Here is a 26,415-nt window from a genome sequence, read left to right on the forward strand (position 1 = left end):
AGTCTCTTCTGCCCAGTTTATGTTGATGTGTCTCTTACTTGAACTCTGAAGCATTTATTTGGGCTGCAATTTCTGAGGCTGGTAACTCTAATGAACTTCTCTGCAGCAGAGGTAACTCTGGGTCTTCCTTTCCTGTGGCGGTCCTCATGAGAGCTAGTTTCTTCATCAGCGCTTGATGGTTTTAGTGACTGCACTTGAGACATTTTCTGGATTGACTGACCTTCATGTCTTTAAAGTAACGGACTGTTGTTTTTCTTTGTTTATTTGAGCTGTTCTTGCCATAATATGGACTTGGTCTTTTACCAAATAGGGCTATCTTCTGTTTACCAACCCTACCTTGTCACAACGCAACTGATTGGCTCAAACCCATTAAGGAAAGAAATTCCACAAATGTACTTTTTAACAAGGCACACCTGTTAATTCAAATGCATTCCAGGTGACTACCTCATGAAGCTGGCTGAGAGAATGCCTTGATGACAGCTTTGCACACTCTTGGCAAAGGGTGGCTACTTTGAATCCCAAAAATGAAATATATTTTGATTTGTTTCACACTTTTTCGTTACTGCATGATTCCATGTTATTTCATAGTTTTTGATGTCTTCACTATTATTCTACAATGTAGAAAATAGTCAAAATAAAGAAAATCCCTGGAATGAATAGGTGTGTCCAAACTTATTTTTTTTATTTAACCAGGTAGGCCAGTTGAGAACAAGTTCTCATTTACAACTGCGACCTGGCCAAGATAAAGTAAAGCAGTGCGACAAAAACAACACAGTTGCACATGGGATAAACAAACATACAGTCAATAACACAATAGAACAATCTGTATACTGTGTGTGCAAAGGAGGTAAGGCAATAAATAGGCCAATAATAGCGACGTAATTACAATTTAGCAATTTACACTGGAGTGATATATGTGCAGATGATGTGCAAGTAGAAATGCTGGTGTACAAAAGAGCAGGAAAAACAAATATGGAGATGAAGTAGGTAGTTGGTGGTGTACAACTTTTGACGTGTGTGTGTGTGTTATAGGATTGGAAATGATGCAGACAATTATATTGATGGAAGCTACAATCTGTCTGCAATATTAAAGCTGATCTACCACCTAAAATATTTTTAAAAACTGTACAGTGTGGCGTTATCATTACTACAAATGTTTTTCTAGGCACACTGGTGTTCCCAAATTAGGTCCAGGTCACACAACAAAATATTTAGAAGCATATGCAACCAAAACGGTCGCACTTTAGAGTCCTGTGTACATGTCTCATCTTTTACAAGTGAATACTGTGCATCATTTCCCCTGTGTTCTGTCATATGCCACCTTACCGCTCACCTCGGTCTGTTCCCTACAGGTGTACAACGTGTACATGTCGGGCAGGCAGCTGTGTTCCAAGCGCTACCGGGAGTTTGCTATCCTGAACCAGAACCTGAGGAGGGAGTTTGCCAGTTACACCTTCCCCAAGATCCCAGGGAAGTGGCCCTTCTCCCTGTCTGAGCAGCAGCTGGACACACGCCGCAGGGGCCTGGAGGAGTACCTGGAGAGAGGTGAGAGAGAAGGAAGCAAAGGTAGAGAAAGAGGTAGAGTGTACCTGTAGAGAACTGAGGAGAGTTAAGGAAAAAATCTTAAGGATGGCAACTTAATTCCCTTCAATGATGTGTAATGCTGACATGCAGATAGTGCCTATAGCGCCAACACCACAGGTATCATATTACACATAGAGATGTGTATATATAACTATTATTACGTTCTATTTCATTCTGTGGTATTACACCCCTTCCACATGTCAGTGCTGGAGATCAGCTGAGGAGAGATGAAAAACAGCACGTGCTTTATTTTTGGAACGCCTTTGTGAGTTAATTGGAGGAACAAGTAGCACAGAAATCTGAGTTTTTGGAGAAGTGAGAAACCACGTATGCTATTAGGCCGTGTGTCGAACTCCAAGATGGCTCTATATCTCCTGCAGACAGATGGCAAATCATTGCAATACTTGTGGAATGCCCTGGAATGTGTATGTACCGGTAATATAACTTCAAGTGTGCACGTGAATGCAATATGGTAAGATTACCTTTTGCTCTTTCTCTTATTTTCTCCTTCTGTAGTTTGTTCAGTACGGGTGATTGGTGAGAGTGACATCATGCAGGAATTCCTTTCTGAATCAGATGAGGTACGTTTGTGCAGACAGTTTCCGTAGCTCCAGGAGAGCATCTTAAAACACACGCTGATACTCACCTTTTCTTTCTCTGTCAGAATTACAATGGCGTTTCAGACGTGGAGCTGCGGATAGCCCTGCCAGACAAGACCATCATCTCTGTCAGGGTGCGCAAGAACAGCACAACTGATCAAGTCTACCAGGTATAGAACTGTTTTTATAGAGAAGTTCCTCACTTGTAGTTAAATATATGCTGACCAAACCGGGCACGCGCATGTAGATTTTTGTCCACCCACACCAGACACGATCAGGACACCCAGGTTGAAATATCAAAACAAACTCTGAACCAATTATATTCATTTGGGGACAGGTTGAAAAGCATTAAACATTTATGGCAATTTAGCTAGCTAGCTTGCTGTTGCTAGCTAATTTGTCCTGGGATATAAACATTGGGTTGTTATTTTACCTGAAAGGTCCTCTACTCCGACACAGATAAAACGGTAAACCGAATTCCTCTCTCGTCATCTCTCCTCCTTCCTCAGGCTTCTTTTTTACTTCTTTGGCGGTTGGCAACCAACTATTCGGGGCGTTACTACAACCGACTGGAGTGCGGATGTCAGTTCATCTTTCAATCACCCACGTGGGTATATGCTCCTAAACACCAATGAGGGGATGGCACGTGGGTATATGCACTTAAAAACCAATGAGAAGATGGGAGAGGCCGGACTTACAGCGCGTTGAGTGTCACAAATATAACCTATTTCTATTTTAGCACCTGGCCACGCAGACGCTCGCAAGCAGTGCGGGTGCAATGACTGAATAACATGTATGTGTACATTTTATTTTGCGACGCAAGCGGTGTGGTCAGCATGTGTAACCATTTTTGGTTGCATATGCTCCTAAATATTGTGCTGTGCGACCTGAAATTTTATTTTGGGAGCACCAGTGCGCCAACAACAAAAAAAATTGCCCAGATATTTGTTGTAATGATTAGGCTTCGCTGTACCGTTGTTACCGAGTGCCCCAGAGAAATTGGTCTCTGCCTAGAAAACTGCTCGAACTAGCCTTTTATTCAAGTCATTATTAGAGGGACAGCCCAAAGCACGAACAAGGTCGAGAGGGAGAGGAGTTGGCAGCCCCCGATGGTACCACTGGACACCGGTGCTATGGCGCTGGCATTTTCCACCTCTCAAAACACACTGCTAATAAAGTTAAAGCACTAATTAGTTTAGCTAGATACTGTAATGAATAGCTACAGTGCCTTTAGAAAGTATTCGCACCCCTTGACTTTTTCCACATTTTGTTGTTACAGCCTGAATTTAAAATTGATTAATTCGACATTTTGTATCACTGGCCTACACACAATACCCCATAAGTGGAATTATGTTTTTTCAAATTTTTTGTCCATAAGTATTCAACCCCTTTGTTATGGCAAGCCTAACTAGGTTCAGGAGTAAACTTTTGATTAACAAGTCACAAGTTGCATGGACTCACTCTGTGTGCAATAAGTGTTTAATATAATTTATTTTAATGACTACCTTGTCTCTGTACCCCACACATACAATTATCTGTAAGGTCCCTCAGTTGATCATTGAATTTCAAACACGCCTTCCCTGTGGCTCAGTTGGTAGAGCGTGGTGTTTGCAACGCCAGCATGGTGTGTGCAATGCCAGGGTTGTGGGTTCGATTCCCACGGGGGGCCAGTACAAAAACATTTTTTTTTTTTTAAATGCATGAAATGAAAATGAAATGTATGTATTCACTACTGTAAGTCGCTCTGGATAAGAGCGTCTGCTAAATGACTCAAATGTAAATGTAATGAATGGTCTCGGGATGCTTTACTGTTGGACTGACACAGGACTGATGGTAGCGCTTACCTTGTCTTCTCCGAACAAGCGTTTTTCCGGATGCCCCAAACAATCGGAAAGGGGATTCAGAGAAAATGACTTTACCCCAGTCAGCAGTCCAATCCCTGTACCTTTTGCAGAATATCAGTCTGTCCCTGATGTTTTTCCTGGAGAGAAGTGGCTTCTTTGCTGCCCTTCTTGACACCAGGCCATCCTCCAAAAGTCTTCGCCTCACTGTGCGTGCAGATGCACTCACACCTGCCTGCTGCCATTCCTGAGCAAGCTCTGTACTGGTGGTGCCCCGATCCCGCAGCTGAATCAACTTTAGCAGACGGTCCTGGCGCTTGCTGGACTTTCTTGGGAGCCCTGAAGCCTTCTTCACAACAATTGAACCGCTCTCCTTGAAGTTCTTGATGATCCGATAAATGGTTGATTTAGGTGCAATCTTACTGGCAGCAATATCCTTGCCTGTGAAGCCCTTTTTGTGCAAACCAATGATGACGGCACGTGTTTCCTTGCAGGAAACCATGGTTGACAGAGGAAGAACAATGATTCCAAGCACCAACCTCCTTTTGAAGCTTCCAGTCTGTTATTCAAACTCAATCAGCTTGACAGAGTGATCTCTAGCCTTGTCCTCGTCAACACTCACACCTGTGTTAATGAGAGAATCACTGACATGATGTCAGCTGGTTCTTTTGTGGCAGGGCTGAAATGCAGTGGAAATGTTTTTTGGGCATTCAGTTCATTTGCATGGCAAAGAGGGACTTTGCAATTCATCTGAACACTCTTCATAACATTCTGGAGTATATGCAAATTGCCATCATACAAACTGAGGCAGCAGACTTTGTGAAAATTAATATTGTGTCATTCTCAAAACTTTTGGCCATGACTGTACAATCACGTAACATCTGTAAACAATTGTTGGAAAAATTACTTGTTTCATGCACACAGTAGATATCCTAACCGACTTGCCAAAACTATTGTTTGTTAAAGAATATTGTTTCTCATGGTCTGAGAGTCTTTAGGTGCCTTTGGCGAACTCCAAGCGGGCTGTCGTGTCTTTTTACTGAGGAGTGGCTTACCATAAACGCCTGATTGGTGGAGTGCTGCAGAGATGGTTCTCCCATCTTCACAGAGGAACTCCAGAGCTCTCTGAGTGACCATCGGTTCTTGGTCACCTCCCTAGCCAAGGCTCTTCTCCCCATTTGCTCAGTTTGGCCAGGCAGCCAGCTCTAGGAAGATTCTTGGTGTTTACAAACCTCTTCAATTTAAGATTGATGGAGACCACTGTGTTCTTGGGGACATTCAATGCTGCAGCCATTTTTTTTTGGTACCCTTCCCCAGATATGTGCCTCAAACAATCCTGTCTCGGTGCTCAACAGACAATTCCTTCGACCTCATGGCTTGGTTTTTGCTCTGACATGCACTGTCAACTGTGGGACCTTATATAGAAATGTATGTGTGCCTTTCCAAAACATGTCCAATCAATTGAATTTACCACAGGTGGACACCAAGTTGTAGAAACATCTCAAGGATGATCAATGGAAACAGGATGCACCTGAGCTCAATTTCAAGTCTCATAACAAAGGGTCTGAATACTTATGTAGGTAAGGCATTTCTGTATTTAAAAACCTGTTTTCAGTTTGTCGTTATGAGGTATTGTGTAGATTGCTGAGGAATTTATTTAATCCATTTGAGAATAAGGCTATAACGTTAAAAAAAATGTTTAGTCAAGGGGTCCAAATTCTTAACGAAGGCACTGTAGCTGTCAAACTTTTTTTCCTTTCTTTTAAAAACTTTTTTTGTATAGTATAACTACTAGGTGTAGTGGAACTACTAGGGATGCACAATGTATCGGTAAGCATATTAGCTAAAAATGCCAATGTCGGCATCGGCCTGATATGCAAAACCGATGTCAAAGCTGATGTGCATAGCTATATAACGTAGGAAGATGAAGTAATGACGTGCAACACAGCATTCCTAACCTAGCCCACAATGTCTGCTGTGTGGATCTATTTTGAAGTTTCAAAGGAAGATAACAAGAAGGTCATATGCAACATTTTTGCTGCTATTATTTCCCGAGGAGGGGAGAAAGTGATATTTTTCAATACCAGAAATGTAATTACTCATTTGAAAGTGCATCACCCCCAGACTTTCAGCCACTACTTAGAACAAAAGCAGAAAAAAATTAGGCATACACTTCCAACAAGTTCAAGTCGAGCAGTCATTTGAAAGAATAAGACAATTTCAGCGAGACAATCCATTGACGCCAAGATAATAGAATTCATTGCCCTTGACAATCAACCGTTCTCTGTCGGATGATGTTAGCTTTCGCTGATTGGTCGAGCACCTCGAGCCCCGGTACACACAACCAAGTAGGCGCTATTTTTCAGGTGTTGCCCTACCGGAGATACAGTATTGTTGAAACGCACATCCATGAGCTACTTGCTATGGGCGTTACTGCTATTAGCTTCACAACTGACGTTTGGACCAGCGATGTCAGCCCCATGAGCATGCTGAGTCTGGCAGTACAGTGGGTCGACAAGGATTTCGTACTGAGGAAAGCCGTATTGCGTTGGTCAAGAATGTGCTGGTTCTAATACCGCTGCTGCCATTTCAATGGCATTTGAGAACATGTTTGAAACTTAGAAACATGAACACATTCCTAGCTCCATTCGAACAACTGACTGGGAAATAAGCTCATCCACTGCGTCTGCAGCAGACGTGATACCCTCTGTCATGGCATTGGTATCAGGTTTTTTGGCAAGGAAAATATCAGACATCGGTATCAGCCAAAAATGTCAGTGCAGTGCAGCCCTAGTAACTACGTAACATTTCGTGTCACCTTATGTCACGGTGTGAAAACAGTTTTCATTGGCACACAAATCCAAAATAATGTATTCATTGCAAAATCGAATGCTTCTTTACCTTGATAATTAAAACCTAAATCGATGCTGTCATTGTGGTTCTTCAATAATTATGCAGAGTTTTTGTTGGATGCGCATTTGGTGTCCATCTGATTAGTTGCGCCGGGATATTTTCACATGTCATCTGAATGACTGTTAAGTGGCAAACAGCTGTTATGATGGCGCATGCGGTGCAAGAACAGCCCAAGTGCTGGGGAAAAAAAGGTGTTCGCAAGGAATGTCAAGAATATTTTGGTGTCTCATTCGTTGAAGACAGTTTTGATCATCTGTTGTTGTCTGCTTGATTTACAGCAGGGTCTCGATAGATTTAACAGAGAAAGCATCAAGGTAATGAGTTCATGTTTTTGTGCCTCAATTGTATAGGATAGACTATTGCGCACAACCCAACGCTATTCATATTAAATATTCTAGATATAATGACAAATGACATAGCCTAGTGGGCTTATTCATAATATAATCTGGTAATGAAATAACATGACCAATACATTTTGTTTTCCATGTTACACCTGCAATTTTAAACAATACAAGGGGCTTGAAGTACTTGAATTTGGAGCTCAGAAATTACTGTACAGTAATTGGCCTACCATGAAAATGTTCTCAATTTGGTGACAATTTATACGTTTTCCTGCTCCCTTTTGTTTGTTTTCACACCACTTCAATTGAAGGCTGTTGCACTACTCTGTTGTGGTAAAATCACTTGTGGTTATTATGAGGATGACAACATCTGTTGGTCTCATCTTGGCTTTCCATACAAATCCTTCCATTAAAAAGGAACCTTTTTTATCACTTTCTCATTATAAAAACAGCGATGGTGAGATTCAAATGTTAAGATTACAGCAATTCATGGCTTCATTATGTGTGCCTGCTTTGGCCACATACCGTAATTTCCGGACTATTAAGCACACCTGAATATTAGCCGCACCCACTGAATTCTTAAAGTATTATTTTGAACATAAATAAGCCGCACATGTCTACAAGCCGCAGGTGCCTACCGGTACATTGAAACAAATTAACTTTACACAGGCTTTAACGAAACACGGCTTGTAACAAAAATAAATAGGCTTTAACGAAACACGGATTATAACAAAAATAAATAGGCTTTAACGAAACATGGCTTGTAACAAAAAAAATTATAATTAGCAGTAAGCTTTAGTTGTCTTTTTGCACTGAGTCAATTCCTCACGCTGCTGTTTCCAACGACTTATCATCGACTCATTAAGACCAAGCTCCCGTGCAGCAGTTCTATTTCCTTTTCCAACAGCCAGATCAATCGCATTCAACTTGAAAACTGCATCATATGCATTTCTCCGTGTCTTTGCCATGATGAGGGTGACAAAATGACTACCGTAATCAGAATGATGGGAAGTTTGAGAAGCTCGATTTAATCTAAACAGTAAACAAAAAAGTTGTTTGACCTTAACCCGTTCGGCAATTTCATTGGTCTAATGAAAGCTTCATGCCGCCAAAAAACTGAGCACGTCACAGAATGTGTTTTTTTGGGGGGAAAAAAATTGGAAAGCGGGAAAAATCCATATATTAGCCGCGTCATTGTTTAAGCCACAAGGTTCAAAGCGTGGGAAAAAAGATGCGGCTTATAGTCCGGAATTTACGGTAGGCTACAAAAATCACCATGCATGCATCCAATCTATTTAAGGTGTGTTTGTTAATCCAATCTGGAGTACCAGAGTGTGCTCTGGGCATTTGTAAATTCAGAGCGTTGTCAGATTGTCCGTTCGTAAATTCAGAGCGTTTTGCTCTCGGAGCGTTCAGAGCGCACACTGGATGCTCTGGCCGAGGAGTAGGGTTGGTCCAAGCATTCTGACCTCAGAATGGCAGTCAAGCACCCAAGCTAACTGGCTAACGTTGGCTAGGTTAACGGAGCAAAATACAGAGAGATCCTTGATGATAATCTGCTCCAGAGCGCTCAGGACCTCAGACTGGGGCGAAGGTTCACCTTCCAACAGGACAACAACCCTAAGCATACAGCCAAGACAACACACAGGGGTGGCTTTGGGACAAGTCTCTGAATGTCCTTGACTTGAACCCGATCGAACATCTCTGGAGAGAGCTGAAAATAGTTGTGCAGTGACGCTCCCCATCCAACTTGACAGAGCTTGAGAGGATCTGTCAGGTTGGAGAAGAATGGGAGAAACTCCCCAAATACAGGTGTTCCAAGTTTGTAGCGTCGTATCCAAGAAGACTCAAGGCTGTAATCGCTGCCAAAGGTGCTTCAACAAAGTACTGAGTAAAGGGTCTGAGTACTTATGTAAATGTGATATTTCAGTTTGTTTATTTTTTAAATGGAAAAACAAAATCAGATTTTTATTTTTTTTGCTTTGTTGTTATGGGGTATTGTGTGTAAATTGAGGAGGGGGGAAAAAAACTCCATTTTAGAATAAGGCTGTACTGTAACAAAATTTGGAAAAGTTTGAGGGGTCTGAATACTTTCCGAATGCACTGTATGTTGAATAGGTGGGCCAATTTGCACATTGGAATTGCATGTACAAATGTCGAACTGCATGAAAATCCTTAATTTTTTATTTCAAACCATTTTGACATTTTGATCACAATGTCACACATTGGCCCCATTTTCTTTATAGAAAGACCTTAATATGCTACAGTACTTTACAAACTGTTCGTATACACCGTTTTAAAGAGACCATTTTCAATGTAAGGCTTCTCAGTAGATAAATAGAGATTTTACACAATGTAGAAACCCAATTACCGTTTTTTGTATCAATTTAGCTTTGTAATAAACAAATCTTTACAGGGTTACATAATAGTTTCTGGGGTGCATGTGCTTCAAAAATAGCTAGAATTTATATAGTTCATATATATATGTGTGTGTGTGTGTGTGTGTGTGTCAATCAATTAAAAAAATTAAAAAAATTCTGGTGCTCCTTTATTTTATATTGTGCTCCTAACACCAGTGATTCCAATGATTTTTGTTTTATTTAAGAGCGCAACAGTGTGTGCTGGCTTTTGTCACAGCCCAGCGCTGCAATACCTGCATCTTAAAGTAGGTGTGCTGATCTAGGATCATTCCCCTTGTCTTATTAATTATGATATAAAATGCAAAACTGATCCTAGATCAGCACTCCTATTGAGACATTATGTAAATATGGGCCCTGTTCAGGAGGATGTAACAATACAGAACTTTCAGATGGCAATCATGTCATTTGTACAATTTCTGTGTCAGATATGATAGGGAAATGTCAGCTCTATTAATTATATTTATATCTGCAACATAAAGTACACCACTGAATACACCCCTGATTTAACCAAATAATGATAATAATAATAATACATTTTGTTTTAAGAGCTTTTCAAGATGCCCAAAGTCACTTTACATACGCCATGAAATCAGCAGGATAAAAAACAAAATCACATATTAAAATAAGTATATAAAAGTACACTAAACAGGATAGATTAATCATGGAGATATTCATCAAGACCCTGGTTAGTTGAAGTATCAGGTGGGTTAATGCTGGGTTGGGACGAAGGCTTGCACTCCCAGGACCAGGGTGTATAACACTAGATCAATATCAATACATGGCTCTTATGTGACTGAATGGTGCTTAAATATCAATAATTGATAGGCTGCTACTGTACTTTCCCTCTCTCTATTCCCCAGGCTTTAGTGATGAAGGTTGGTATGGACAGCATCATGGCCAGCTACTTTGCCCTCTTTGAAGTCATCAATCACTCCTTTGGTAAGACCATTCATCTGTTTTATTCATACATTTTTTTGGAGTCCACAGCTACTCCATGTACCGACCCCTTTACCTTTCACCTTTACTCTTCTGATCAGTACAGTTGCATCTCAGTAGTCTAAAGTGGCTTCCTTCCATTCAACTGCACCGATCTGAAACGACGGGAAGGAGACGAGGAAGTGAAACCTCTCTAGTCTATTGAGAGTTTGTAGACTACTATATTGTTTTAAGGGTATGGAAATAAATAGGCTGCCCCTCTCCATCTTTCCCTAGTGCGAAAACTGGCCCCCAACGAGTTTCCCCACAAGCTGTACGTGCAGAACTACACGTCAGCCGTGCCGGGCACCTGTCTGGCCCTCCGCAAGTGGCTTTTCACCTCTCAGGAGGAGGAACTTCTCAGGGACAACCCGCTGGCCATCCACTATTGCTTCCACCAGGTAAGGGCTCCCTCTTGATTATTTATGCTTTTTTATTGAGGAAAGATATTTATATATATATATTTATTTATATATATTTATTTATATATATATATATTTATTTATATATATATATATTTATTTATATATATATATATTTATTTATATATATATTTATTTATATATATATATATATATATATATATATATATATATATATTATATATTTATTTATTTATATTTATATATATCTTTCCTCAATGCGTTTGAGCCAATCAGTTCTGTTTTGACAAGGTAGGGGTGGTATACAGAAGATGGCCCTATTTGGTAAAAGACAAAGTCAATATTATGGCAAGAACAGCTCAAATAAGCAAAGAGAAATGACAGTCCATTACTTAAAGACATGAAGGTTAGTCAATACGGAAAATTTCAAGAACTTTGAAAGTTTCTTCAAGTGCAGCCGCATAAACCATCAAGCACTATGATGAAACTGGCTCTCATGAGGACCGCCACAGGAAACGAAGACCCAGAGTTACCTCTGCTGCAGAGGATAAATTCATTAGAGTAACCCAATAAATGCTTCATAGAGTTCAAGTAACAGACATCTCAACATAAACTGATCAGGGGGGACTGTGTGAATCAGGCCTTCATGGTCGAATTGCTGCAAAGAAACCACTGTTAAAGGACACCAATTAGAAGAAGAGACTTGCTTGGGCCAAGAAACACGACCAATGGACATTAGACCAGTGGAAATATGTCCTTTGGTCTGAAATTTTTGGTTCCAACCGCCGTGTTTTTGTGAGACGCAGAGTACGTGAACGGATGATCTCCGCGTGTCAAGGCACACTTAACCAGCATGTCTACCACAGCATTCTGCAGCGATACGCCAGTCCCACTAAGCCCAAACCAGATGGGATATCATTTGGTTTTCAACAGGACAATGACTCAACACACCTCCAGCCTGTGTATGGGCTATTTGACCGAGAAGGAGAGCGATGGAGTGCTGCATCAGATGACCTGGCCACCAAAATTTGAGATGGTTTGGGATCAGTTGGACCGCAGAGTGAAGAAAAAGCAGCCAACAAGTGCTCAGCATATGTGGGAACTCCTTCAAGACTGAAAAGCATTCCAGGTGAAGCTGGTTGAGAGAATGCCAAGACTGTGCAAAGCTGTCATCAAGGCAAAGGGTGGCTACTTTGAAGAATTTAAGACCTGAAATATATTTTCATTTGTTTAAAACTTTTTTGGGTTACTACATGATTCTATGTTATTTAATAGTTTTAATGTCTTCACTATTATTCTACAATGTAGAAAATAGTAAAAATAAAGAAACCCTTGAATGAGTAGGTGTGTCCAAACTTTCGACTGGTACTGTATATTATTATTAATAATAATTATTATTATTATTATTATTATTATTATCTGGGTTACTGTATTCAGGGCCTAAAATGTACGTTTTTATTTTTAACTGTTGCAGGTAGATGGATAAAAAAAATCTACCAGCCACTCAGATTTACCAGCCAAAATACTTTTAACCAAACTGTCAGTTGAGACAAAATATTCAGCTGCCCCTTTAAGGGCGGGAGGTTCCCGTGATAACGGGCGATGAAGTTGTCAAGTGTGTGTCTGAGATTTGGGATCTGACTAGGCTGAAGCAGCAGACTCAAACTAACATTGAAATACAACCGAGCTTGTGAACAATGTAAATAGCCAAGAAAATCTCGCTTTGTGGACTTTCCAGTAAGTTAGACCAACTTTTATGCCTGTGTGCAGCGCCTCCAAAAATGAATCGATCAGTACTTCATTGTGTGCACAGTTACCCAGCCAGGCAGTGTTGCTGCGTGAGGTGGAATATAGGATTTGTATTTCTTTGTGCGATTAGCAGCTACAGTATGAAACAAAACAGCAGAATTACTTTTTAAACATTTACTGCAGCATTTTCTTGCTAGAAAATCTCAACTCGCACATGTGCACATACTTGACTTTTGACTTTATTTGTTGTGCGAATGTAAAGAGCCCTTCAAGTTTACTACCCTCCACGTGGCTGGTGAAAAACATTCATACCTGAATCTATCCCCATTTGGCAGGTGGCAAATGTTAATTTTATGCTCTGCTGTATTACTGGTCCTGAGTCAGTGTTAGGCTACTGTATCCGTGCTCAGTTTCAATGATATTACCGCCCACTACTGCTTCCCAGTGCCACTGCTCTGATGTCAGTGCCTGATTAGATTAAATGTGGTCTCTAACAAAGCCTCTCTCTGTCTCTCTCTGTCTCTGTCTCTCTGTCTCTCTGTCTCTCTGTCTCTGTGTCTGCTAAGGCATTGGATGACGTGAAGAAGGGATTCATCAAAACAGAAGACACTTCTTACCAGCTGACGAAACTGGCAGAGCAGCGCAAGATGGCCATGGTTAGTCCCTTTTTCTAGTCTCTCGTTTCTATTCTCTTCCCATTGCCAGTGGTCCTCTGTAGCTCAGTCGGTAGAGCATGGCGCTTGCAATGCCAGGATAGTGGGTTTGATTCCTGGTACCACACGTACGTAAAATGTATGCATGCATGACTAAGTTGTTTTCGATTAAAGCCCCTTGATAACCAGCGCACTTCTTTCTGTATGTTGTAAAAGCGTTACATGGTCACGGCCCATTGTCACGAGAATTTTTTTCCCAATGGTTGAACTCAACTATCACTCAAGCTTTGTCTATTTCCCCAGAGGTCGTAAATCTCCGGTTTAATAAAGAATTAGACAAAGTCTCAGATTCTGCAATAGATCAAAGACTTCAAAATGAGAACACAATCCTTTTATAACATACACACACACACACAAATGAACTCACATGTGTAGAAACTCCACCTCTCTAACACATAGTTTTTCATTATCTTCTGCAAGACTAGCCATTTCTAACAGTTACTCCCCTACCTAGGTTGGGGAGGCCTCTTTCCTGTTATTGGTTTCAGAGTTATCAGAAGTCGACAGTTCAGTTGGCCTTGAATGTCTCAACTATACCCAGCTCATATTGCGAAATAGTAACACAATGTCCTAGTCACACACATTATTGAATTATGACTAACACATTTCATACAGTTATATGGTTTCAGGGTGGAATACTTTAGTCATTATCTTAAACATACAAATTATTCTATCACCCATGTCATTGCATAGTGCAGAAAATACACGAGAGTTCAGGTGCTTTGCTTTAACAAAGTTAACCATTTTCACTGTAGTGTCCAAAACATCTTTCAAGCTGTTAGGCATTCCCTTGGCAGCAAGAGCCTCTCGGTGGATGCTGCAGTGTACCCAAGTGGCGTCGGAAGCAACTGCTTCCACGCGCGTTACCACTCCACTATGTCTCCCTGTCATGGCTTTTACGCCATCAGTACCAATACCAACACATCTTGTCCACCAAAGTCCATTTGATGTCACAAAGCTGTCCAGTACTTACAAAATATCCTCTTCTGGTTTGCAGAAAAGGATGTGTTCCTTAATTGACCCCCCCATAAGCATAACAGACATATACCAGGAGCTGTACCAGGCCCGCCACGTCTGTTGACTCATCCAGCTGTAACGCATAGAATTTACTGGCTTATATGCAAAGCAGTAATTGTTTCGAAACATCTCCTGCTATGTCACTGATGCGTCGTGGAACAGTGTTGTTTGATGAAGGAATTGTCTGTATAGTTTTTTTGGGGCCTTTTCACCCAGCATTGTCCCAGCCAGATCTGCGGCAGCAGGAAGAATTAAGTCCTACGCAATAGTATGGGGCTTGCCTGTCCTAGCCACTCGGTAGCTCACCATATAAGACGCTTCTAGACCCTTCTTATTAATGGTATCTGTTGCTTTTATACATGTCTTAATTCTCGCTCAAAAAACTCCCATGGCTTATTTTTCAAATTGCCATGTTTTGTTTCTAAATGTCTGTGCAAGAGTGGTTTCATCGAGTTGTGAGAGTACTTTTGCACATATAACACACTGTGGCTGAGGAAAGGCACTACTCCCAATATAAGTGAACCCCAAATCAATGTAGTTCTCATCATGCTTGCTCCGCTCCTCTGTTGTTCAGTGCTTTCCTGGGTAAGGGGGCAGTAGCTCTTCGGCTGCAACAGATTCACAATTGTCAGTGTCCATGCTAGCTGGGCTAACAACATGTAGAATTACTGATGCTAGTATGTGCTCGTGGAAGCAGAACAACTTGTCGTCGACAGGTGCAGGTGTGGTACTGCTAGTAGTAGCAGTACTATCAGTAGAGCTGTTATGTGTCTCTATGGACACGGGCCTTACTTTTTTAACCATTTATCAATTTTCGAGCAAACGGAATGAGCAGCACCTACGTTTGGCTACATAAGGACCCGTAGTGGAATTCCCGTGAAAGCATAACGCTTAATGTGATTGGATGTTAATTATTTTACTAGGCTACCTGTATTTGACATTGATGTTATTTTGCTGAACACTAGGTGGTTTAATTTTATTTTTAGCAGTGAAACAAAGCTACTCTGGCGCGAGAGGAAAAACCTCACCCAAATTTATAGCTCCGTTGGAAAATATAAATGGACTGTTTGAAAATGTGAAGATTATAAAAAATGTGAATCACATTTTTATTTGGCGTACCCCTAACGGCATTGCGCAGTGCCCAGTTTAGGAATACCTGATGTATAAGGTTTTCAAAAGTGAAAACATTTGAAAAGGGGAAACTATTTAATTTGAAACACTATGTTCCCTATGCACTTTCAGGATTTGTTGCAAAAAATTGTTGTTAAAAACGTGTTTTTTTTTTTTTTAAATGTCATAGTTAAATTGACATTCTAAAAAAAATATGACTATTATTTCATGTAAAGAAGTATTCAACATTATTTGACATTAAGTTTTATAAGTCGCAGTATAATAAAAAATAAAATTGAAATCCACGTATGACTGGATGACCCCTCATTTTGAATGACTGTCTACAACAGGGCTGCCCAATCCTATTTCTGGAGATCTACTGTCCTGTAGGTTTTCAGTCCAACGCTAATATAGCGTATCTGGTTCAGCTAGTTAATGTCTTGTTGAGCAGCTAGTTAGTAGAATCCAGTGTGTTAAATTAGGGTTGGACTGAAAACCCACAGGACGGTAGATCTCCAGGAAGAGGGTTGGGCAGCCCTGGTCTACAACTTCTGTTAAAAAAAAGGAAAACCATATAACATTTTACAGAAATGCATTTTTTTCTCGTATAGACTCAGCTGACCCTTGTTTACACAATAACATAATTTAATTGTAAGTTAAATAACAGTAGCGAGGCTTTATACGGACGGTACCGGTACAGAGTCAATGTGCGGAGGCACAGGTTAGTCGAGGTAATTGAGGTAATATGTACATGTAGGTAGAGTTGAAGTCACTATACAGAGAATAGCAGCAGTGTAAAAGAGAGGGGTGTGTGTGTGTGTGTGTGTGTGTGTGTGTGTGTGTGGGGGGGGGGGTGCAAGTAGTCTGGGTAGACATTTGATTAGATGTTCAGGAGTCTTATGGCTTGGGGGTAGAAGCTGTTAATACATCTAGACGTTCCGCTAGCGGAACACCACTCCAATATCCAATGATAAGGCGTGGTGCGAAATGCAAACTCCTCAAATCCGAAAACTTCCATTTTTCAAACATATGACTATTTTACAGCATTTTAAAGACAAGACTCTCCTTTATCTAACCACACTGTCTGATTTCAAAAAGGCTTTACGACGAAAGCAAAACATTAGATTATGTCAGGAGAGTACCCAGCCAGAAATAATCAGACACACATTTTTCAAGCTAGCATATAATGTCACAAAAACCAAAACCACAGCAAAATGCAGCACTAACCTTTTCATCTTCATCAGATGACACTCCTAGGACATTATGTTGAACAAAACATGCATGTATTGTATAATCAAGTACATATCAAAAACCAGCTTTTTACATTAGCATGTGACGTTCAGAACTAGCATTCCCACCGAACACTTCCGGTGAATTTACTAAATTACTCACGATAAACGTTCACAAAAAAACATAATTATTTTAAGAATTATAGATACAGAACTCCTTTATGCAATCGCGGTGTCCGATTTTAAAATAGTTTTTCGGTGAAAGCACATTTTGCAATATTCTGAGTAGATAGCTCGCCATCACAGGCTAGCTATTTTGACACCCACCAAGTTTGGTACTCACCAAACTCAGATTTACTATCAGAAAAATTGGATTACCTTTGCTGTTCTTCGTCAGAATGCACTCCCAGGACTTCTACTTAAATAACAAATGTTGGTTTGGTTCCAAATAATCCATAGTTATATCCAAATAGCGGCGTTTTGTTCGTGCGTTCAAGACACTATCCGAAGGGTAACGAAGGGTGACGCGTGGACGCGTATCGTGATAAAAAATGTCTAAATATTCCATTACCGTACATCGAAGCATGTCAAACGCTGTTTAAAATAAATTTTTATGCGATTTTTCTCGTAAAAAAGCGATAATATTCCGACCGGGAGACGTCCTTTCCGTTCAGACTCAAAATCTAAAATGGACTCTTCACGTGCATGCGCGCGCCCGTCTCATTGTTCTCAGATCGACCACTTACCAAATGTGCTACTGTTTTTCAGCCATGGGCTGCAAAGTCATCATTCAACGTTCTGGCGCCTTCTGAGAGCCTATGGGAGCCTTAGAAAATGTCACGTTACAGCAGAGATCCTTTGTTTTGGATAGAGATGACAAAGAAGGCCAAGAAATGGTCAAACAGGGTACTTCCTGTACAGAATCTTCTCAGGTTTTGGCCTGCCATTTGAGTTCTGTTATACTCAGACACCATTCAAACAGTTTTATAAACGTTGGAGGGTTTTCTATCCAAAGCTAATAATTATATGCATATTCTAGTTTCTGGGCAGGAGTAATAACCAGATTAAATCGGGTACGTTTTTTTTTATCCGGCTGTGAAAATACTGCCCCCTATCCATAACAAGTTAAGAAGCCTTTTGGACATAGACTTGGAGCTCCGGTACTGCTTGCCTTGCGGTAGCAGAGAGAACAGTCTGACTAGTGGCTGGAGTCTTTGACAATTTTTAGGGCCTTCCTCTGACACTGCCTGGTATAGAGGTCCTGGGTGGCAGGAAGCTTGGCCCCAGTAATATAGTGGGCCGTACGCACTACCCTCTGTAGTGCCTTGCGGTCGGAGGTCGAGCAATTGCCGTACCAGGCAGTGATGCAACCAGTCAGGATGCTCTCGATGTTGCAGCTGTAGAACCTTTTGAGGATCTCAGGACCCATGCCACATCTTTTTAGTTTCCTGAGGGGAAATAGGCTTTGTCGTGCCCTCTTCATGACTGTCTTGGTGTGTTTGGACCATTCTAGTTTGTTGTTCATGTGGACACCAAGGAATTTGAAGCTCTCAACCTGCTCCACTACAGCCCTGTCGATGAGAATGGGGACGTGCTCGGTGATCCTTTTCCTGTAGTCCACAATCATCTCCTTAGTCTTGGTTACGTTGAGGGATAGGTTGTTATTCTGGCACCACCCGGCCAGGTCTCTGACCTCCTCCCTGTAGGCTGTCTCGTCGTTGTCGGTGATCAGGCCTACCACTGTTGTGTCGTCAGCAAACTTAATGATGGTTTTGGAGTCATGCCTGGCCGTGCAGTCGTGGGTGAACAGGGAGTACAGGAGGGGACTGAGCATGCACCCCTGGGGAGCTCCAGTGTTGAGGATCAGCGTGGCAGATTTGTTGCTACCTACCCTCACAACCTGGGGGCGGCCCGTCAGGAAGTCCAGGATCCAGTTGCAGAGGGAGGTGTTTAGTCCCAGGTTCCTTAGCTTGGTGATGAGCTTTGAGGGTACTATGGTGTTGAACGCTGAGCTGTAGTCAATGAATAGCATTCTCACATAGGTGTTCCTTTCGTCCAGGTGGGAAAGGGCAATGTGGAGTGCAATAGAGATTGCATCATCTGTGGATCTGTTTGGGCGGTATGCAAATTGGAGTGGGTCTAGGGTTTCTGGGATGTGTTGTGAGCCATTACCAGCCTTTCAAAGCACTTCATGGCTACGGACGTGAGTGCTACGGGTCTGTAGTCATTTAGGCAGGTTGCCTTTGTGTTCTTGGGCACAGGGACTATGGTGGTCTGCTTGAAGCATGTTGGTATTACAGACTCAATCAGGGACATGTTGAAAATGTCAGTGAAGACACCTGCCAGTTGGTCAGCACATGCCCGGAGCACACGTCCTGGTAATCTATCTGGCCCCGCAGCCTTGTGAATGTTGACCTGTTTAAAGGTCTTACGTCGGCTACGGAGAGCGTGATCACACAGTCGTCCGGAACAGCTGATGCTCTCATGCATGCCTCAGTGTTGCTTGCCTCGAAGCGAGCATAGAAGTGATTTAGCTCATCTGGTAGGCTCGTGTCACTGGGCAGCTCGCGGCTGTGCTTCCCTTTGTAGTCTGTAATAGTTTGCAAACCCTGCCACATCCGACGAGCGTCGGAGCCGGTGTAGTATGATTCAATCTTAGCCCTGTATTGATGCTTTGCCTGTTTGATGGTTCGTCGCAGGGCATAGCAGGATTTCTTGTAAGCTTCCGGGTTAGAGTCCCGCACCTTGAAAGCGGCAGCTCTACCCTTTAGCTCAGTGCGAATGTTGCCTGTAATCCATGGCTGATTGTTGGGGTATGTACGTACAGTCACTGTGGGGACGACGTCCTCAATGCACTTATTGATAAAGCCAGTGACTGAAGTGGTGTATTCCTCAATGTCATCGGAAGAATCCCTGAACATGTTCCAGTCTGTGTTAGCAAAATAGTCCTGTAGTTTAGCATCTGCTTCATCTGACCATTTCTTTATAGACCGAGTCACTGATGCTTCCTGCTTTAATTTTTGCTTGTAAGCAGGAATCAGGAGGATAGAGTTGTGGTCGGATTTACCAAATGGAGGGCGAGGGAGAGCTTTGTACGCGTCTCTGTGTGTGGAGTACAGGGGATCTAGAATTTTTTTCCCTCTGGTTGCACCTTTAACCTCTCTCGGGTATGTGGGACGAAATCGTCCCACCTAGTCAACAGCCAGTGGAATCCAGAGGGAAAAAAACCTTAAAAATCCTATTACTTCAATTTCTCAAACATATGACTATTTTACACCATTTTAAAGACAAGACTCTCGTTAATCTAACCACATTGTCCGATTTCAAAAAGGCTTTACAACGAAAGCAAAACATTAGATTATGTCAGGAGAGTACCCAGCCAGAAATAATCACACGCCCATTTTTCAAGCTAGCATATAATGTCACAAAAACCAAAACCACAGCTAAATGCAGCATTCACCTTTGATGATCTTCATCAGATGACACTCCTAGGACATTATGTTATACAATACATGCATGTTTTGTTCAATCAAGTTCATATTTATATTAAAAAAACAGCTTTTTACATTAGCATGTGACGTTCAGAACTAGCAAACATACCGAAAACTTCCGGTGAATTTACTAAATTACTCACGATAAACGTTCACAAAAAACATAACAATTATTTAAAGAATTATAGATACAGAACTCCTTTATGCAATCGCGGTGTCAGATTTTAAAATAGCTTTTCGGCAAAAGCACATTTTGCAATATTGTGAGTATATAGCTCGCGATCACGGGCTAGCTAATTTGACACTGACCAAGTTTGGCATTCACTAAACTCAGAATTACTATAAGAAAAATTGGATTACCTTTGCTGTTCTTCGTCAGAATGCACTCCCAGGACTTATACTTCATCCACAAATGTTGTTTTGGTTCAAAATAATCCATAGTTATGTTCAAATATCCTCTGTTTTGTCCGTGCGTTCAGGTCCCTATCCGAACGGTGACACACGGACGCATGTCGTGACAAAAAAATTCAAAATATTCCATTACCGTACTTCGAAGCATGTCAAACGCTGTTTAAAATCAATTTTTATGCGATTTTTCTCGTAAAATAGCGATAATATTCCGACCGGGAGACGTTGTTTTCGTTCAAAGACTGAAAGAAGAAAATGGACTCTTCACGTGCACGCGCGCACCCGTGTCATTGTTCTCAGATCGACCACTATCCAAATGCGCTACTGTTTTTCAGCCAGGGACTGCAGAGTCATCATTCAACATTCTGGCGCCTTCTGAGAGCCTATCGGAGCCTTAGAAAATGTCACGTTACAGCAGAGATCCTCTGTTTTCGATAAAGAGGCTATAGAAGGCCAAGAAATGGTCAGAGAGGGCACTTCCTGTACAGAATCTTCTCAGGTTTTGGCCTGCCATATGAGTTCTGTTATACTCAGACACCATTCAAACAGTTTTAGAAACTTTAGGGTGTTTTCTATCCAAATCAAACAATTATATGCATAATTGGGCAGGAGTAATAACCAGATTAAATCGGGTACGTTTTTTATCCGGATGTGAAAATACTGCCCCCTACCCTAGAGAGGTTAACATGTTGTTAGAGATTTGGTACAACTGATTTAAGTTTCCCTGCATTAAAGTCTCCGGCCACTAGGAGCGCCGCCTCTAGGTGAGTGGTTTCCGGTTTGCTTATTTCCTTATACAGCTGGCTGAGTGCGGTCTTAGTGCCGGCATCTGTCTGTGGTGGTAAATAAACAGCCACGAAAAGTATAGCTGAGAACTCTCTAGGCAAGTAGTGTGGCCTGCAATTTATCACAATGTACTCTACTTCAGGTGAGCAAAATCTAGAGACTTCCTTAGATTTCGTGCACCAGCTGTTGTTTACAAATATTCACAGACCGCCCCCCCTCGTCTTACCGGAGTGTGCTGTTCTAGCTTGCCGGTGCAGCGTGTATCCCGCTAGCTGAATATCCATGTCATCTTTCAGCCACGATTCCGTGAAACATAGGATATTACAGTTTTTGATGTCCCATTGGTAGGATATTTGTGATTGTACCTCATCTAGTTTATTGTCCAATGATTGCACGTTGGCGAGTAATATTGACGGTAATGGCAGCATTCCTAGTTGCCTTCTGCGGGTCCGGACGAGGCATCTGGCTCTTCGTCCTCTGCGTCGCTTCCTTTTGCGAATAATTGGGATGTCTGCCCTGTGGGGTGTTTGGAGAATATCGTGTGAGTCCTGCTTGCTGCTGTTGTTGTTGAAAAACTCTTAGTCTAATCCGAGGTGAGTGATCGCTGTCCTGATATCTAGAAGCTCTTTTCTGCCGTATTGGTTAGGAGACCGTAAAACGGCGGCCATCTCCTCCGGCGCCATTATAAAACTGCTACTGTTAGAGGGTCCAGTTACATTAGACGTTATTGTTATCATATCGTTTTCTTCACTGCATTGTAGGCAAAAGACCATGCTCATAATCATTAGTGTTTCGCGTTGCTACTGTCTAATAACGGATGTAAAAAAAAAGAACGATAGCAAAAATGTGTTATGTAAAAGAAATGTCATACTCCACATTTAGGGGGGCCACAAGGGGGTCCAAAATTGTTGTCACAGGGGCACCGGCCCCCCTTGGCCCCTCCCCCAGAACCGCCCCTGCCGAGATGCTCTTAAGCTGAAGGGCTCAGGCTCTCTGATCATTGACTTCACATCTCCTTCATAGTAGAAGGTGATGTCTGGCACAGAGGGCTATTCTCAGTCAATTTACCTGGTAAAATAAGGAATAAATAAATTAATGTGTATATTGAATGCGTATGTGCCTGTTTGGTGCCTACTGTGTGGTTGATGGCGGTCTATCTTGTCTGTCAGTACCTGAGTCTGCTGCGCTCCTGTGAGGGCTACAACGAGGTCATGTTCCCCCACTGCGCCTGTGACTCCCGGAGGAAGGGCCATGTCATCACGGCCATCAGCATGCACCACTTCAAACTGCACGCCTGCACAGAGGATGGCACGCTTGAGGTGAGTGAGATTGGAGTGTGTGTGTATACACTGACTTCTATTGTGTGTGCCGTGCTTCTCTCACATACAGAACAAAAGGGAAAAACATTTGAGTGTATGTCTGTGTATACTCTGGCTCATACTCTGTGTATGTACTTACCATTCTCTCTCCCGCCCCATCAGAACCAGGTGATAGCGTTTGAGTGGGTGGAGATGCAGCGCTGGGACACTGACGAGGAGGGCATGGCGTTCTGCTTTGAGTACGCCAGGGGGGAGAAGAAACCTCGCTGGGTCAAGATCTTCACACCATACGTGAGTTTACAATAAACAGACAAAATACACAAGGACATCTCCCATAAATCACTGCTTTAATATGTTCAGCCATCAATGAGCAATTCTCCTTTGCCAAGATAATCCATCCACCTGACAGGAGTGGCATATCAAGAAGCTGATTAAACAGCATGATTGTTACACAGGTGCACCTTGTGCTGGGGACAATAAAAGGCCACTCTAAAATGTGCAGTTTTGTCACACAACATAATGCTACATTTGTCTCAAGTTTTGAGCGAGAATGCAGTTGGCATGCTTACTGAAGGAATGTTCATCAGAGCTGTTGCGAGATAATTAAATGTTCACTTCTCTACCATAAGTCGCCTCCGATGTTTTAGAGAATTTGTCAGTATGTCCAACCGACATCACAACCGCAGACCATGTGTAACCACGCCAGCCCAGGATTTCCACATCTGGCTTCTTCACCTGCTGGATCGTCTGAGACCAGCCAGCTAGACAGTCTAGCCACCCAGACAGCTGATGAAACTGTGGGTTTGAACAAACCGACTTTAGCGGGCAAATGCTCACCTTCGATGGCCACTGGCACGCTGGAGAAGTGTGATGTCAACATTGTGAACAGAGTGCACGATGGTGGGGTTATGGTTTGAGCAGGCATAAGCTATGGACAACAAACACAATTGCATTTTATCGATGGCAATTTTAATGCACAGAGATACGTGAAGAGATCCTGAGGCCCATTGTCGTGCCATTCTTCCGCCGCCATCACCTCATGTTTCAGCATAAAGCACCTCCCCATGTCGCAAGGATCTGTATGAAATTCCTGGAAGCTCAATGTCCCAGTTCTTCCATGGCCTTAACCTCTATGGGCTAGGTGGGACGCTAGCGTGCCACCCGTGGTGCACTCCATCAACAGCAGGTGCATTTCAAGAGCGGCAAATTTGAATCCAAATAAATGTCAAAATTCAAATTTTTCAAACATACAACTATTTTACACCCTTTGAAAGATAAACATCTCCTTAATCTAACCACGTTTTACGATTTCAAAAAGGTTTTACGGCGAAAGCATAAATTTAGAGTATGTTAGGACAGTACATTTACAAGAGTTGTGTGTAATGTTTTGTCAATTCAAAGACGGGGTCACCAAAACCATAAAACCAGCTAAAATGATGCACTAACCTTTTACAATCTCCATCAGATGACACTCCTAGGACATTATGTTAGACAATGCATGCATTTTTAGTTCTATCAAGTTCATATTTATATCCAAAAACAGCGTTTTACTATGGCATTGATGTTGAGGAAATCGTTTCCCTCCAATAACCGGCAGTCAAGTCAGCGTCACAAATTAAATAATTAAAATTAGAAAACATTGGTAAAATATTATATTGTCATTTAAAGAATTATAGATTTACATCTTTTGAACGCAATCAACTTGCCAGATTTAAAAATAACCTTACTGGGAAATCACACTTTGCAATAATCTGAGCACTGCGCCCAGAAAAATACGGCGTTGCGATACAGACTAGACGTCATGTTGGGGAGATCTAAAATCGAAAATACTATGTAAATAATCCATTACCTTTGATTCTCTTCATCAGATGTCACTTCCAGGTATCACAGGTCCATAACGAATGTAGTTTTGTTCAAAAAAGCTCATCATTTATGTCCAAAAATCTCAGTCTTGTTAGCACATGATCTAAGCCAGCCGGACTTCTCGTCATGAACGAGGGGAAAAAATATATTTACGTTCGTTCAAACATGTCAAACGTTGTATAGCATAAATCATTAGGGCCTTTTTTAACCAGAACATGAATAATATTCAAGGTGGACGAATGCATACTCTTTTATAACGTATTGGAACGAGGGTACCCAACATGAACTCGCGCCAGGTGTCTAATGGGCCATCATCGTTCCATGGCTCTTGTTCGGTCAGATCTCCCTCCAGAAGACTCAAAACACTTTGTAAAGGCTGGTGACATCTAGTGGAAGCAATAGGAAGTGCCAAAATATTCCTCAGCCCCTGTGTTTTTCAATTGGATAGGTTTAAAGGTAATACAACACATCAGGTATCCACTTCCTGTCAGAAAATGTCTCAGGGTTTTGCCTGCCAAATGAGTTCTGTTATACTCACAGACACCATTCAAACAGTTTTAGAAAATTTAGGGTGTTTTCTATCCATATGTAATAAGTATATGCATATTCTAGTTACTGGGTAGGAGTGGTAACCAGATTAAATCGGGTATGTTTTTTTATCCAGCCGTGTCAATACTGCCCCCTAGCCCTAACAGGTTAATACACGCCAGACATGTCACCCATTGAGCATGTTTGGGATGCTCTGGATCGACCTGTACAACAGCGTGTTCCAGTTCCTGCCAATATCCAGAAACTTCGCACAGCCATTGAAGAGGAGTGGGACAACATTCCAATCAACAGCCTGATCACCTCTATGCGAAGGAGATGTGTCGCGCTGCATGTGGCAAATAGTGGTCACACCAGACACTGACTGGTTTTCTGATACACACCCCAACATTGTTTTTAAGATATCTGTGACCAACAGATACATATCTGTATTCCCAGTAATGTGAAATTAATAGATAAGGGTCTAATTTATGTATTTAAATTGATTGATTTCCTTCTATGAACTGTAACATGCTGACCACACTGCTTGCGTCAAGGTGCGCAAGCATTGAAAAATAAATGTACACATGCATGTTATTCAATCATTGCACCCACACTGTTCATGCGTGCCAATGAGCGTCTGCGTTTCCAAGCACTAAAATAGAAGTCAGTTCTATTTGTGACGCTGAACGCAGTGCAAGTCCTGCCTCTCCCATCTTCTCATTGGTTTATAGAAGCATATTACCCACGTGCCATCTCCTCATTGGTTATACCCACGTAGGTGATTGAAAGATGAACTGAGGTCGGTTCGTTGTGGTAATACACCTTATTATGAAAGTTAGATGCCAATCGTCATATAAAGTCCAAAGAAGGAAAAAGCCTGGGAGGAGAGAACAAGAAACAATTCAGTTGACCATTTTATGTGTGGTTTAATTATCGGAGTAGAGGACCTTGTGTATTTCAGGTAAAATAACAACACAATGTATTTATCCCATGATAAATTAGTTAGCAACGGCAAGCTAGCTAAATAGGACAAATTAGCTAGCTACTACAAGCTTGCTAAATAGGACAAATTAGCTAGCAACTACAAGCTAGCTAGCTAAATTGTCATAAATGTTTAATGCTTTTCGACATGTCCCCAAATGAATA

At 41.7% G+C, this 26,415-nt stretch overlaps 1 protein-coding gene across 2 annotated transcripts in view; it reads left to right on the forward strand.

Moving 5' to 3' along the window:
- snx27a (sorting nexin 27a) overlaps positions 1-26,415 on the forward strand; it is a 47,325-nt gene that overhangs the window by 14,813 nt on the left and 6,097 nt on the right. For both annotated transcript variants that reach the window (XM_014142098.2, XM_014142099.2), the window contains exons 3-10: positions 1,353-1,545; positions 2,101-2,165; positions 2,249-2,353; positions 10,559-10,637; positions 10,911-11,074; positions 13,372-13,461; positions 22,729-22,878; positions 23,041-23,169. In XM_014142098.2, the coding sequence (XP_013997573.1) occupies positions 1,353-1,545; positions 2,101-2,165; positions 2,249-2,353; positions 10,559-10,637; positions 10,911-11,074; positions 13,372-13,461; positions 22,729-22,878; positions 23,041-23,169 (975 nt within the window). The remainder of the gene's footprint in view (positions 1-1,352; positions 1,546-2,100; positions 2,166-2,248; positions 2,354-10,558; positions 10,638-10,910; positions 11,075-13,371; positions 13,462-22,728; positions 22,879-23,040; positions 23,170-26,415) is intronic.

Source organism: Salmo salar, chromosome ssa14 (assembly GCF_905237065.1).
Source record: "Salmo salar chromosome ssa14, Ssal_v3.1, whole genome shotgun sequence".
In the NCBI taxonomy this organism is placed as follows: Eukaryota; Metazoa; Chordata; class Actinopteri; order Salmoniformes; family Salmonidae; genus Salmo; species Salmo salar.